The sequence below is a fragment of the Alexandromys fortis genome, unplaced genomic scaffold, assembly GCF_014885135.2.
Source record: "Alexandromys fortis isolate MF-2015 unplaced genomic scaffold, M_Fortis_MF-2015_v1.1 scaffold_25, whole genome shotgun sequence".
In the NCBI taxonomy this organism is placed as follows: domain Eukaryota; kingdom Metazoa; phylum Chordata; class Mammalia; order Rodentia; family Cricetidae; genus Alexandromys; species Alexandromys fortis.
The window spans coordinates 3,834,300-3,846,652 of NW_026067904.1; the positions used below are offsets into that span (position 1 = coordinate 3,834,300).

The following is a 12,353-nucleotide window of genomic DNA, read 5'->3' on the forward strand; positions in this document are numbered from 1 at the left end:
AAAATACGTAGAACATGTGATTGGGTCAGTCGGGGTAGCAGATGTCACCCAGCCATCATGGAGATCTCTAAAAGAAACAGCTAAAAACTCATCTATACACTCAACCCATTTTGATTGAGCCTTTTCTAAAACTAGATAGCGTGCTACAATCTATAGTTACTGGCAGCAAGCCCCCAGAATCTCACCGTCCTAGTAGCTACTCCATGTTCCCAGAGGAAGAAGCCAGAAGTTCCTAGGATCGGCAGGGGCTAACTACCTACTTCCTTCCCCAGACCTACACAGGCTCCATCCTGGTAGCTGTGAACCCATTCCAGATGCTGCCCCTGTACACCCTGGAGCAGGTACAACTCTACTACAGCCACCACATGGGCGAGCTGCCGCCCCACGTCTTTGCCATTGCCAACAGCTGCTACTTCAACATGAAGAAGAACAAGAGGGATCAGTGTTGCATCATCAGGTGAGCTCAGGCCCCATCCCTGCTACCTCCAGGGCCTGGTGGGCCTCGGAAAGAAAGGCACACCCCTCTCCCTGAGGCTCTCCCAGGGCCTCTCTTAACCTGCTGCCCTGCTCCCAATGACATGTCCCCCACACCTATGGACATATTCCTCCCCATACTAAGGACATGTTTCCTATACCCTGAGGATATGTTCTTGTCTGAGGTCTCTAGGGGCTAGTAGGAACATATGTCCCTCTGCTTCCCTGCCTGTCCCAGACTGACCTTCCTGTGCACAGACCCTCCTGCTGAGAGAAGAGACTGTGAATGGAAACAGAGTCAGAGTAAGGTTTTGATCCCAGAGTCCTTAACTTGGCTTTGTAATCACCACTCACTTATTCATGAGTTTTTTTATTTATTCATTTAAAATCTTTTTGTGCCCCAGGCTAGAGACGTAGCTAAGCTGCTAGCATGTTTGCCTAGCATGCTAAAGCAAAGAGTTCTGTCCACACCACCGCATGAACCAGGTGTAGTTGTGCACCCCTGTAATCTCAGCATTCAGAAGGTGGGGGCAGGAGGATCAGAAATTCAAGTTCATCCTTGGGTATATAGCAACATTTAGACCAGCCTGGGTTACATGAAAAGAAAAGTAAATATTGAACAAAAAGATTGTATTGGCCCTCCCTGTCCTAACACAGGAAATAACAGCAGGTAAAAGAGATGTCAACTTCTGCCTGAGGGCTCATAGTCACAGAGCAGTGGCCTGGCAGGTGGCAGTAGCACGTTTGGATGCAGGTGGTAAGAGCGTTGAAGGGGAACATGACCGGGAGGCTGCCTCTCTGAGTAGGGACACCAGGACAGCATCCTAGCATAGGTGCATTTTATGCTTCCAAGTCACCCAAGCCCTAACTGGGGAGGTCGATATTCTTCCCCGGTGATGTTACAGGCGTGGATCTAAGCCCCAGGAACACCTGCTGAAGTTTCTCAGCTCTTGGGTCCCAGGCTACATGCTTAGAAATAGATATCATTTTAAAGAAAGGAAATACGCTCCCGAGAGTGGGAGTGGGCTACTGAGCTGGAGGAAATCATCTTCTCTAAAAGCCCAGCCACCAGCCACAGAACCCTTTGTAGGTCGTTTACATAGCCCCGCCCCTCTCCCTGTAGTAACGTGAGCTTTTCTCATGTGTGCTCTGCTGTGCACACACATGAGCTCTGCTGTGCACACACATGAGCTCTGCTGTGCACACACATGAGCTCTGCTGTGCACACATGAGCTCTGCTGTGCACACACATGTGCTCTGCTGTGCACACACATGAGCTCTGCTGTGCACACATGTGCTCTGCTGTGTGCACACATGTGCTCTGCTGTGCACACATGAGCTCTGCTGTGCACACACATGTGCTCTGCTGTGCACACACATGAGCTCTGCTGTGCACACATGTGCTCTGCTGTGCACACATGTGCTCTGCTGTGCACACATGTGCTCTGCTGTGTGCACACATGTGCTCTGCTGTGCACACATATGCTCTGCTGTGCACACACATGTGCTCTGCTGTGCACACACATGAGCTCTGCTGTGCACACATGTGCTCTGCTGTGCACACATGTGCTCTGCTGTGCACACATGTGCTCTGCTGTGTGCACACATGTGCTCTGCTGTGCACACACATGTGCTCTGCTGTGCACACATGAGCTCTGCTGTGCACACACATGAGCTCTGCTGTGCACACATGTGCTCTGCTGTGCACACATGAGCTCTGCTGTACATACATGTGCTCTGCTGTGCACACATGTGCTCTGCTGTGTACACATGTGCTCTGCTGTGTGCACACATGTGCTCTGCTGTGCACACATGTGCTCTGCTGTGCACATACATGTGCTCTGCTGTGCACACACATGTGCTCTGCTGTGCACATACATGTGCTTTGCTGTGTACAGCATAGGTAAGAAGGGCTTCCAGGCCTTCTCTGTCACCTGGCTTCTCTCATATGTTAAGCTTGGTGAGCTTCCTCCACTTTTTTTTTTTGTATTTGTTTCTCAGAGACAGGATCTTAAGTAGCTCAGGCTAACCTTAAATTTTCTGTGTAGCTGAGGATGGCTTTGAATTTCTGATCCTCTTACCCCTGGTTCCTTAAGTGCCGGGACTGTAGGCACAACATTTTGTTTAAGCAACACTGGATATTGGCATCAAAGCTGGCTCTCCAGGACAGTGAGCAAGTCCCACGAGTCCTGCCATAGGAGCCAGCGCCAGACGCAACAAGACACCTAACAAAGCAATGAAGGACAAAAGCACTCACAGTTTCGTCACGGTGGAGAAGGCACCAAGGCAAGGGAGGGAGGCAGCTGGTCAGGTGGCATCTCGGTCAGGGAGCAGAGCGAGATGAACGCTGGTGCTCAGCTTGATTGTCCCTTTTTATTCAGCCCAGGACCCCAGTCCATGGGAAGATGCTAACCATGTGTAGGGTAGGTTTTCCCACTTCAAGCAACCATTCCAGATAAGTGCTCCCTGACACGCCCAGAGGCTTGTCTCCGTGGCGATTCCAGAGCCTGTCAAGTTGGCAACCAATGCCAACCATCACACAGAGCTCCTTGCTGATGGAACCCGGGAGTCTGGATGTCTGTCCGGGTGACAGATGCCGCTGCCCAGGAGCCACACTGCCATCCGAAAGATACTGAGTCACCTTGCTTGTTCTGCAAGGCAGCCCTGGAATAACCCAGGTCCCAGTGTGCCAAGAGTCTTCCAGCCTAGCAGGGAAGAAATGACAATGCACTGGCTTCTCCCAGGGGTGCTCCACTTGGGGACATTGTCTTCCACAACCGTATTGAGCGACATCAGAGTCATCCTGGAGTGCAGGTGGCCCACAAGCCACAGGTCGGGCATGCCTGCATCATAGGTAGTCTGAGATGCCCAGGGGACTTCAGGGCAAATGGAATATTGGATTTCTTCATGGGCAAATGTGTCCCTGTCAGCATGGGCTAGATACGGGCCTGAGGGATGGGGGCAATATTTTCTAGAGAGTGAAGAGGCACTAGGTGGTGGTAAGTCTCTGTGTGAGGCTAAATTTCCCTGCATTCTCTGGCAGTGGCGAGTCTGGGGCCGGGAAGACTGAGACGACCAAGCTCATCCTTCAGTTCCTGGCTACAGTCAGCGGCCAGCATTCGTGGATTGAGCAGCAGGTCCTGGAGGCCAACCCCATCCTGGAAGGTGAGCTTTGATCCTGAGGACTTGGACAGGAACAGCCCTCCCCACATGTAATAGCCACCGTGGCCTTCAAGCCAGGGTGGGTGACAGTGTTGTATGGTCCCCAGGCAGCACAAAGGGGACAGGTGGTTGCTCTAAACTTCCATGATGAGCATTTGCCACCAGATGTACAGAGATTTCAGTCAGAAGCATGTATCTATAACCCTTGCTCTGGAGAGGCCAAGACATGAGGACCTTGAATTTAAGGCCTGGGCTACATAACAAAACCCTATCTCAGTTAAAAACGAAAAGGAGAGACTGTAGAGAGATGACTTAGCTGGGAAAATGCTTGTCATATAAGCATGAGATCCTAAATCCAATCCTCAGCACCACGTCAAAACCAGACACAGTGGCACTTGTAATCCCAGCATAGGAGAAGCAGAGACAGGCAGATCCCTGGGGCTCAAATGCCGGCCAGCCCAGCCTATCGGGCGAGCCTAGATCCCAGATCCCAGGGAGAGAGCCTTTCTCAAAAACACAAGGTGGATGAAGAATGACACCTGAGGTTGATCTCTGCCATACTGCACACACACACACACACACACACACACACACACACACGCACATACTACCCTCAAAGGGAAAAATATAGTATTCCTTTGTGTCTGTGTGTGTATGTGTGTGTGCAGTATAATGCATATTTATTTTTTAATTTAAATAACATTTTTTCATTTATTTTACATATCAACCAGTTTCCCCTCCTTCCTCTCCTCCCATTTTCTCCCCTTTCCCATTTATCTCCCTACCCATCTGCACTTTCTCCGTCTCCATTCAGAAAGGGGCAGGCCTCCCGTGGGCTTCTACAAAGCATGGCACATTGAGTTGAGGTGGAACCGAGCTCCTCCCCTTACGTTGAGGCGGTATAGTATTCCTTTTTAAATGGGGTCCCAAGACCAAGCCAGTTTGAGAAATGTCTGTGTGTGTTTCTGGGTCCCTAAGAAGATGCTTCTGGATTATTTACCATTAAGGCTGCAACAGGGAACCCTAGAGAAGACAAAGAGGAAGAAGCAGGAGTAGGCAGAGCAAGGATTCAGGCTCAGCTGCTGACTGGATAGTTTGGGAAGAGAAGAGAGGAATCAGGATTGGACAATGAGGAGGTCAAGCTGGATGCTTTGGTTGCATCGGGGCTAATGCCCCACAGACACCATTTTTCACAGCGAGAGGCCCTGAAGTCGCATTTTATAGGGAGCTCAAAAGACCAACCTAAAGACAGGCTCTGGATCAAACTTCCCCTTAGAAGAGTTGTGTTAGGTCCCAGTGCCCCACCACCGAGTGTAGTCCCTTGTAGAGGTGGCCCATACACCTGTTACATTGGCCCCAGGTCTGGTCGCTGCTGGACACAATTTATCTTTCTCTTCCCCTGTTTTCTCCCCCATTTTTACTTTTTCTAATCATCTGGAGGGATGAACATGTGTGTGCAGATGTGCGCATGTATGTTAAACACATGAAGGTTAGAAGCCAACCTTAGGTGCATTCCATCTTTTGTTTGAGACACGGGCTTGGAACGCCACCAGTCCAGAGACTGCCTTCCATTTCACCATCGGTGAGAGTATAGGCATGTACCATTCTGCCCAGTTTTCACGAGAGTTCTGGGGGCTCAAATTCAGGTCCTCATGCTCACAGGGCACATGTATGTGTGCACATGCAGAGGCCGTAGCACACTTGTGGAAGTCAAGGGACAACCTGAAAGTGTTGTTCTTTTTCTTTCCACTGAGTGAATCCCTCAGATAGAACTCGGGTCATCAGGCTTGGTTGCAGGCACCTTCACCTGCTGAGCCATCTTGCTGGCCCACAAGGAGTTTAGAGTTGGGATGTGACCTTGAGGCCTGCCTGTATTTAAAAACAAATTGGGTGGAGTTGTGTGTATGTGTGTGTGGAATAAACACATGTGTGTGTTATAAACACCTGTGTGTGCACATGTGTGTGTGTGTGTATGTGTGTGTGAGTGTGTGGTGCTTCTAAATGTGGGTGTGGATGTCTGAAGAGTCCAGAAAAGATGTCAAATACCTCATAGCCAGAGTTGCAGGCATTTGTGAGCCACCAAACGTGGGTGCTGGAAACCAAGCTCCGTTCTCTGCAGGAGCAGAACAAGCAAGTGCTCTGAACTGCTGAGCCACCCCTGCAACCGCCACCTCGATTTCTGATCCAGAGTCTCTCACTGAAGCTGAAGCTCTCTGATGGGCTAGACTGCCAGGCCAGCAAGTCCCAAATCCCCCTGTGTCTGCCTGCCCATCACAGGCGAACACGCATGAGAGCCCTCCCAGTAGTCCCACTTGGTTGTTACTGCTGTTACTAAATGTTTGACATGAGTGACTTCATTTTGATCCTGTGAGAAGCTGGCCGTAATAGCTCTACCAAAGTTTCTTTGGGTCCATGCTACAACCTACATACTTCCTTCTACAGCCAGCTTCTCTGGGGCGGAGCCAATCATTCGTTGTCACTCCCAAATGAGCTCATGATATCTTTCCCCACCTCTACCTTGTCACCTGAGTCATCTTCCTTCCTTCTTGTTTGCTTGATTTCTGATAATTTCTTCAGGAATACAGTATTTACAACATTTCCACCCTTCCCCTCTCCATCCTCCACTCCTCTTGTGTCCCCCAACTTTATTCATGACCTCTTTAAATGAATTTTAACAAACTTCCCCTTAGAAGAGTTGCATTAGGTGCTAGGGCCCCACCCTTGGGTGTAGTTCCTGATAGAGGTGGCCCAGACATTTGTTACCTTGGCCTCAGGTTTGGTAGTTGCTGGACACAACAACCCTTCCTGTTTAAATTCACGGCCTCTTCTTCTATAATTATTCTTATATTTTATTTATATTTTTAGTTTTTATTTTATGTGTATGAATGGTTTGCCTACATATTTGCCTGTGTACCACATTCATGAAGGGCCTGCAGAGACCAGAAGGGGGGTCAGATACCCTGGAGCTGGAGTACAGATGATTGTGAGCCTCATCTTCTTCAGTGTGTATGTGGTGTTTGTGTGTGTGTGTGAATACACATGCTAAGTCTATTTAGTGTTGCTCATATGTATATGTTATTTTTGGCTGCCCACTTAAGAAGCACACCTGAGCCAGGCAATGGTGGCATACACGTTTAATCCCGGTACTCAGGGAGGCAGACACAGGTGAGTCTCTGTGAGTTCAAGGCCAGCCTGGTCTACAGAGTGAGTTCCAGAACAGCCAGAGATACACAGAAAACTCTGTCTTGAAAAAAAAAAAAGAAAGGAAGGAAGGAAGGGAAGGAGAGAGGGAGGGGAGAGAGAAACAAACAAAGAAAGAAAGAAAGAAAGAAAGAAAGAAAGAAAGAAAGAGGGAGGGAGGGAGGGAGGGAGGGAGGGAGGGAGGAAGGAAGAAAGAAAGAAAGAAAGAAAGAAAGAAAGAAAGAAAGAAAGAAAGAAAGAAAGAAAGAAAAGGAAAAGGTAGCACAGCTGCTGTGTTGGCCCCAGAAGTCTCCCTGCCCCTACAGGCACTTGAAGGAAGCAGCCTCAAATTCTGAGCCTAGCATCCATAGCTGTTAGCCACCTCCCCCGCCCTGTCTGGGCTAGCCTTCTTAGCTCTTCCCTTGGGTCTACACTCAGGCCAGATTCCTACTCTGTAAGAGCCTCCTGACTTCTGACCAGCTAGCCTTCCTGTACTGCCCTTTGCCTACCTGGACAGCCTTCCTCAACCTTCACCCGCAAGGTTTCTACTGTCAGATTTTAGACTATGGGCTTACAAGCCACGCTCACCTAAAGCAGCTTCTTTCTCACGCTGCTGAAAAGAAGTACCAAGGCCCCTACCAGAGGTCCGGCTGTGAATTCTAACTCCCTAACTGACTCCCCAGGTGCCTAGATTCTAGAATGACAGACAGGTGCTGTTTTCACTTTCCAAAGGGAGTTTACAGTCCAAGGCCAGTAGACTCCAGGGAGTCTAATGGTGTGCTGAGCGCAACACTCCAACTGGGTGTGCTCCTCTTCTCTTACCCCACACCCCCACTCTTTCCTCAAACGCAGCCCACTCCTCAACTATGCGGCAGGAAACCTCCCCTTCCTCTGCCATGGGGGCCTGAGCTCTCCTCAAGGCTTCAGACACGCGGCAGTGTTGGACTCACGCTGTCTGTCTCTCTGTCTAATAATAAACTTCTTCCCCCAAAGGACAACCACCTTACTGTTGATCCTTGAACCCTAGACTCCAGACCTCCCCTCCGCCTCCTCTGAGACCCAGACGACTCCCTAAATGGAAATGGTCTCCTTTCTGTCCCTTCCACCCGCAGCCTTTGGCAATGCCAAGACCATCCGCAACGACAACTCCAGCCGCTTCGGAAAGTACATTGACATCCACTTCAACCCCAGCGGGGTGATCGAGGGTGCCAGCATTGAGCACTTTCTTCTGGAGAAGTCCAGAGTCTGTCGGCAGGTGAGACTCCACCCCAGGGGGCGGGGCTTCTTCACTGTCATGCTCCACCAGCCTCTGTCACCTCCCGGATTCCACGTGCTTCTCAATATTGTTGCAAAGAGAACAATTGCATTTTCTCAGGTTTGAATTTCTTGCCCATAGAACTTGCACATATGCATATGTGGTGTATGCATGTACACATGTTTGTGTGTGTGCAGATACACATGTTTGTGCACATTTGTGTGGTGGCCGGACTGCTGATCTTGGATGTCTTCCTCTATCAATTGCCACCTTATTTTTGGATACAGGTCACTCAGTAAATTCAAGCTCACGGATTCAATAAAACTAGCTGCTCAGTATGCCCAGGGATCCTGTGTCTGACTCCCCAGCACTAGCATTGCAGATGTACCCCACCACAGTCAGCTTTGCATGAGTAGTGGGGACTTGAGCTCATGTTCTTGCACTTGCATGGCAAATGTTTTACCAACTGAGCCACCTCTCTAAGCTCCAACATATCTTTCTGCCTTTCTGTTTCACTCCCTCCCTCCCTTCCTTCCTTCCTTCCTTCCTTCCTTCCTTCCTTCCTTCCTTCTTCCTTCCTTTCTTTTAACTTGCTGTGTAGGTGCAGGAACAACTTTGAACTTCTCATCCTCTTTTCTTCATTCTTTGGTGCCTACCAAGCCTCACCTTCATTTGAATTAACTGAGGCCTGGCTTGAACAAATCTACGACAAGGTGCTTTGGAAACTGTGGCAGAGGGAGCTGGATAACAGAATAGACCATGTGACCAGGACTGGGGTCAGAGACAGGAAGATCGCGGGAGTTTGCTGGACAGCCAGCCTGGCCTGCCTTCCTGGTTCTAGGCCAGTAAGAGACCCTGTCTCAAAAATACAAGACAGACTCCCAAGTAACTGCATCTAAGATTGTCCTCTGGCCTCCATATTCATGTTAGTACATGCATACCTGCACACACAAGAACACACACTCTTACACAAACAGAACTATATATAGATATATTATATAAGCAAATTTCATAAATGAATTTAAGGTCTAGAAGAAACACTAGCCCTGAAGTGCTCCTGTGGAGATTTGAGGAAGGGGAGAAGCAAAGTAGAAAGAAAACTTATTTCATGATACCACACACAGATGAGAGTCTGGATTTTCACAGTGAGGTTATGGTTATAAATAGCATGTACAAACCTCATAGCTACCCAGGTGGTGGTGCCGCATGCCTTTAACCCCAGCACTCATGAGGCAGAGGCAGGCAGATCTGTGAGTTTGAGGCCAGCCTGATCTACAGAGCAAGTTCCAAGATAGCCAGAGAAGAGCTGTTATACAGAGGAACCCTGTCTCAAAAAAAAAACCTAAACAAACAAAAAAGCAAACAAACAAACTGCACATCTACACAAGCTCATGGCCACGGGCCATGTAGTCACAGAGTGACTACAGATCCCAGGAAACGCTGAATTGCAGAGCCTTGGACAGCCTTCTGGGCTAGGAAGTGAGGTCAAGATGAATCTAAGGCCAGGCTAGACTCTTGGATCCTCAGATGGTATCCAGAATCTTCTGCTGCTTAGAACTCAGGTGACCAAGGGGTTTAGACTGGTCCTGCATAAATGGCAGAGCCACACGTGGCTGGGAGTTCTTTAAGCTGAAATTGGAGACGTTCTGTGGGACTTGCTCACGCGTCCCTCCTGATGTCCTTTCTCCTAGGCTGCGGAGGAACGTAACTACCACATTTTCTACTGCATGCTTATGGGGATGAGCCCGGAGGAGAAGAAACTGCTGGGGCTGGGCATGCCCTCTGACTACCACTACCTAACCATGGTGAGCTCCCAATTCCTCTTCCCAAAGGAAAGGGTTAGCACATGTTCAAACCTCAGTCTTGACTGCAGAGGTGCTTCTCTTCTAGTTGGGCCCTGAGGTGAGTGCCTGGTCCCCTTCCCTCCTGTTTGGAAGCAATTTTGTGACCACCTTAGTGGCCCAAGTCCTATTTCTCTTCCACTCTGTGTACTCCTGGAATTCCAAGCTAAGGCTCTGGTCCTTTCCCACACACCCCTTCTACTTCTGAAGCCCTCCAGGCCTACAAGAGGTTCCCAGAACAGTAGGTGATAGATGGTTATACATAGAATATTCATCCCTTCCCTGTAGGTTCACCTAGACTACAAGCTCTCAGAACATGAACTGAGCTCTCTCTGATCCCTGATTTCCAGGACAGTAAGATTCAAGCAGCTGTGGGTGACAAGTTCTACCCCTTGGATCACTTTCTTCTCTTACCCCTTTGACTTTGAGGTAGTGGTCAATACTTCAAAGTCTTAGTCAGTCCTTGCCTAGAACATGGCAGGAGTTGTGTTTTGGGGTGTCCCGGTGACCAGATTTGACCTCTACTCTATCTTCTATGCACAGCTAAGTAGGTCTCACCACGCAAACCTCTCTGATAATCAATAGTTACTATAAATTTGAGACCCTTGGCACAACCTCACACTTCTCTAAGATCTGACCCTCCTTGCAACAGCCTTTGGATCTCACCTCCCAACTCTGTCCCATCAACCTCTGCCCTGTGAGAAGCCCAGCTCAGACACCTTCTGCAGGGAAACTTTCTCTACTTCCCAGTAGGGCCAGGCTTAGCTTCTGTGGTTTTAGCATTGGTAAGAGCCCATGGCAGGTCTTTGGTCTCTTGCCTGCTCTCTTAGATCTACAACAGCTGTGAAGAACTATGGGTAATTGGTTCGTAACTCCTAGCAAGGAGCACAGGCCCTGCTATGTGGTCAGAGTTGAGAAGTGCTTCCTAAGGGAAAGAGCCCACTAGATGCCCTAGAGACAGGCCAGGCTCAAGATGGCTGGATGATGAATAGAAGCCCAGAGAAGGGACTCACTCATGGTCACCCACTGCAGCCTGCAATGCCTCCATGTGCCTTAGCTGTGGTGCCAGTAGAGCTGTCGGGGTCAGAGTCTGGGCCCTGGCAGCTCTAACAAGCTGGGCTCAGCCACCTCTCCTCAATAGACTAACAAAGCAGACAAGAGATCAGGCACAGGGCAGAGAAAGATCTCTTCAATGTGGCTACACCCAGAAGAGGCACACAGTCAAATGTCCTCCAGGCTGGTCTGTATGTGGGGTCCTGACATGAAATCTAGCTTTAAATGGAAGGCAAGAGCTATGGATAACTAAGCAGCCTTGTCTCAGCTCCAGTCCTCATAAGAGGTGGCCTGGCAACTGTCAGAGCCGTGTGACACATCTTCTGGCTGGCACTGGCCTTTTTTGTCTCCCAGATAAAATTCCTGTTTCTTAGGGTCTATTATTTAAACAGTCTAAAAGCCAAATGAAGGGGCACACACATCTTAGAGAACCTCTGTGTGGTCTTGCCTCTGGGAACTCATTGATTGATTGGTTGGTTGGTTGATTGATTTTGCTAAGTTTGGTTACATGGATGTTGCCCTTCGGAGTCCACCCAGGGCTTATAAGTTGACTTTTTGGAGAAACTTTCCTAAGCCGTCTTGTCCTTCCCAGCTCCTAGCTGGGGGAGGTGAGATCTGGGGTGGCTCTGTCAGCTGAAGTGTCCTGTTCCCGTAGGGGAACTGCACATCCTACGAGGGGCTCAGCGATGCCAAGGACTACGCGCATGTTCGCTCGGCCATGAAGATCCTCCACTTCTCAGACTCTGAGAACTGGGACATCAGCAAGCTGTTGGCAGCCATCCTTCACCTGGGGAATGTGGGGTTTATGGGTAATGTTGCTCTTGTCTTGCTAACACCCCTGGGGAGAAAAGGGGAGGGATAGGACAGCAGGAAGTCTCTGGGTCTTTGTGCCAGAAGGACCATGCAATTTAACCCAGTCTTGGAAAAATACATCCTAAAAATGTGGCTATGATTTTGCAGTCCCCCAGGTCTGAGGAGCAGACGTGAACACATGGGCCCCAACAGGGAAAGAATCAGGTCCTGGGCCGAGCAGACATCTCTCAGTGAGGCTGCTGACATGCAAGCATAGGACCTGAGTTTGGATCCTCAAGACCCATGTAAAAAGCCAGGCATGGTGGCATGTGCCTGCAATCCCAGTGGGAGGGAGGCAGAGGCAGGAAGGTCCTGGACCTCACTGACAGGCCAGTCTAGCTGAACAGTGAGCTCTAGTACAGGGAGAGATTCCCTGTAAAATGAAAAATGATTAAGGAAGACCTTCAGCATCAACCTCCAGCCTCCACAGATGCACACATACCCACACAAAAGATCGTTTAAAAGAATCAGGTCAGTCACTCCATGGTTAGCAGGAACCCCAGAGAGTTACCCACTCATGGCCAGGGTGAACTAAA

General features: G+C 49.4%; 1 protein-coding gene across 1 annotated transcript in view; it reads left to right on the forward strand.

Annotated features, from left to right (window-relative positions):
- Myo7b (myosin VIIB) overlaps window positions 1-12,353 on the forward strand; it is a 75,954-nt gene that overhangs the window by 18,161 nt on the left and 45,440 nt on the right. The window contains exons 5-9 of the mRNA XM_050135085.1: window positions 273-457; window positions 3,518-3,639; window positions 7,929-8,071; window positions 9,763-9,876; window positions 11,621-11,774. Coding sequence (XP_049991042.1) covers window positions 273-457; window positions 3,518-3,639; window positions 7,929-8,071; window positions 9,763-9,876; window positions 11,621-11,774 — 718 coding nt within the window. The remainder of the gene's footprint in view (window positions 1-272; window positions 458-3,517; window positions 3,640-7,928; window positions 8,072-9,762; window positions 9,877-11,620; window positions 11,775-12,353) is intronic.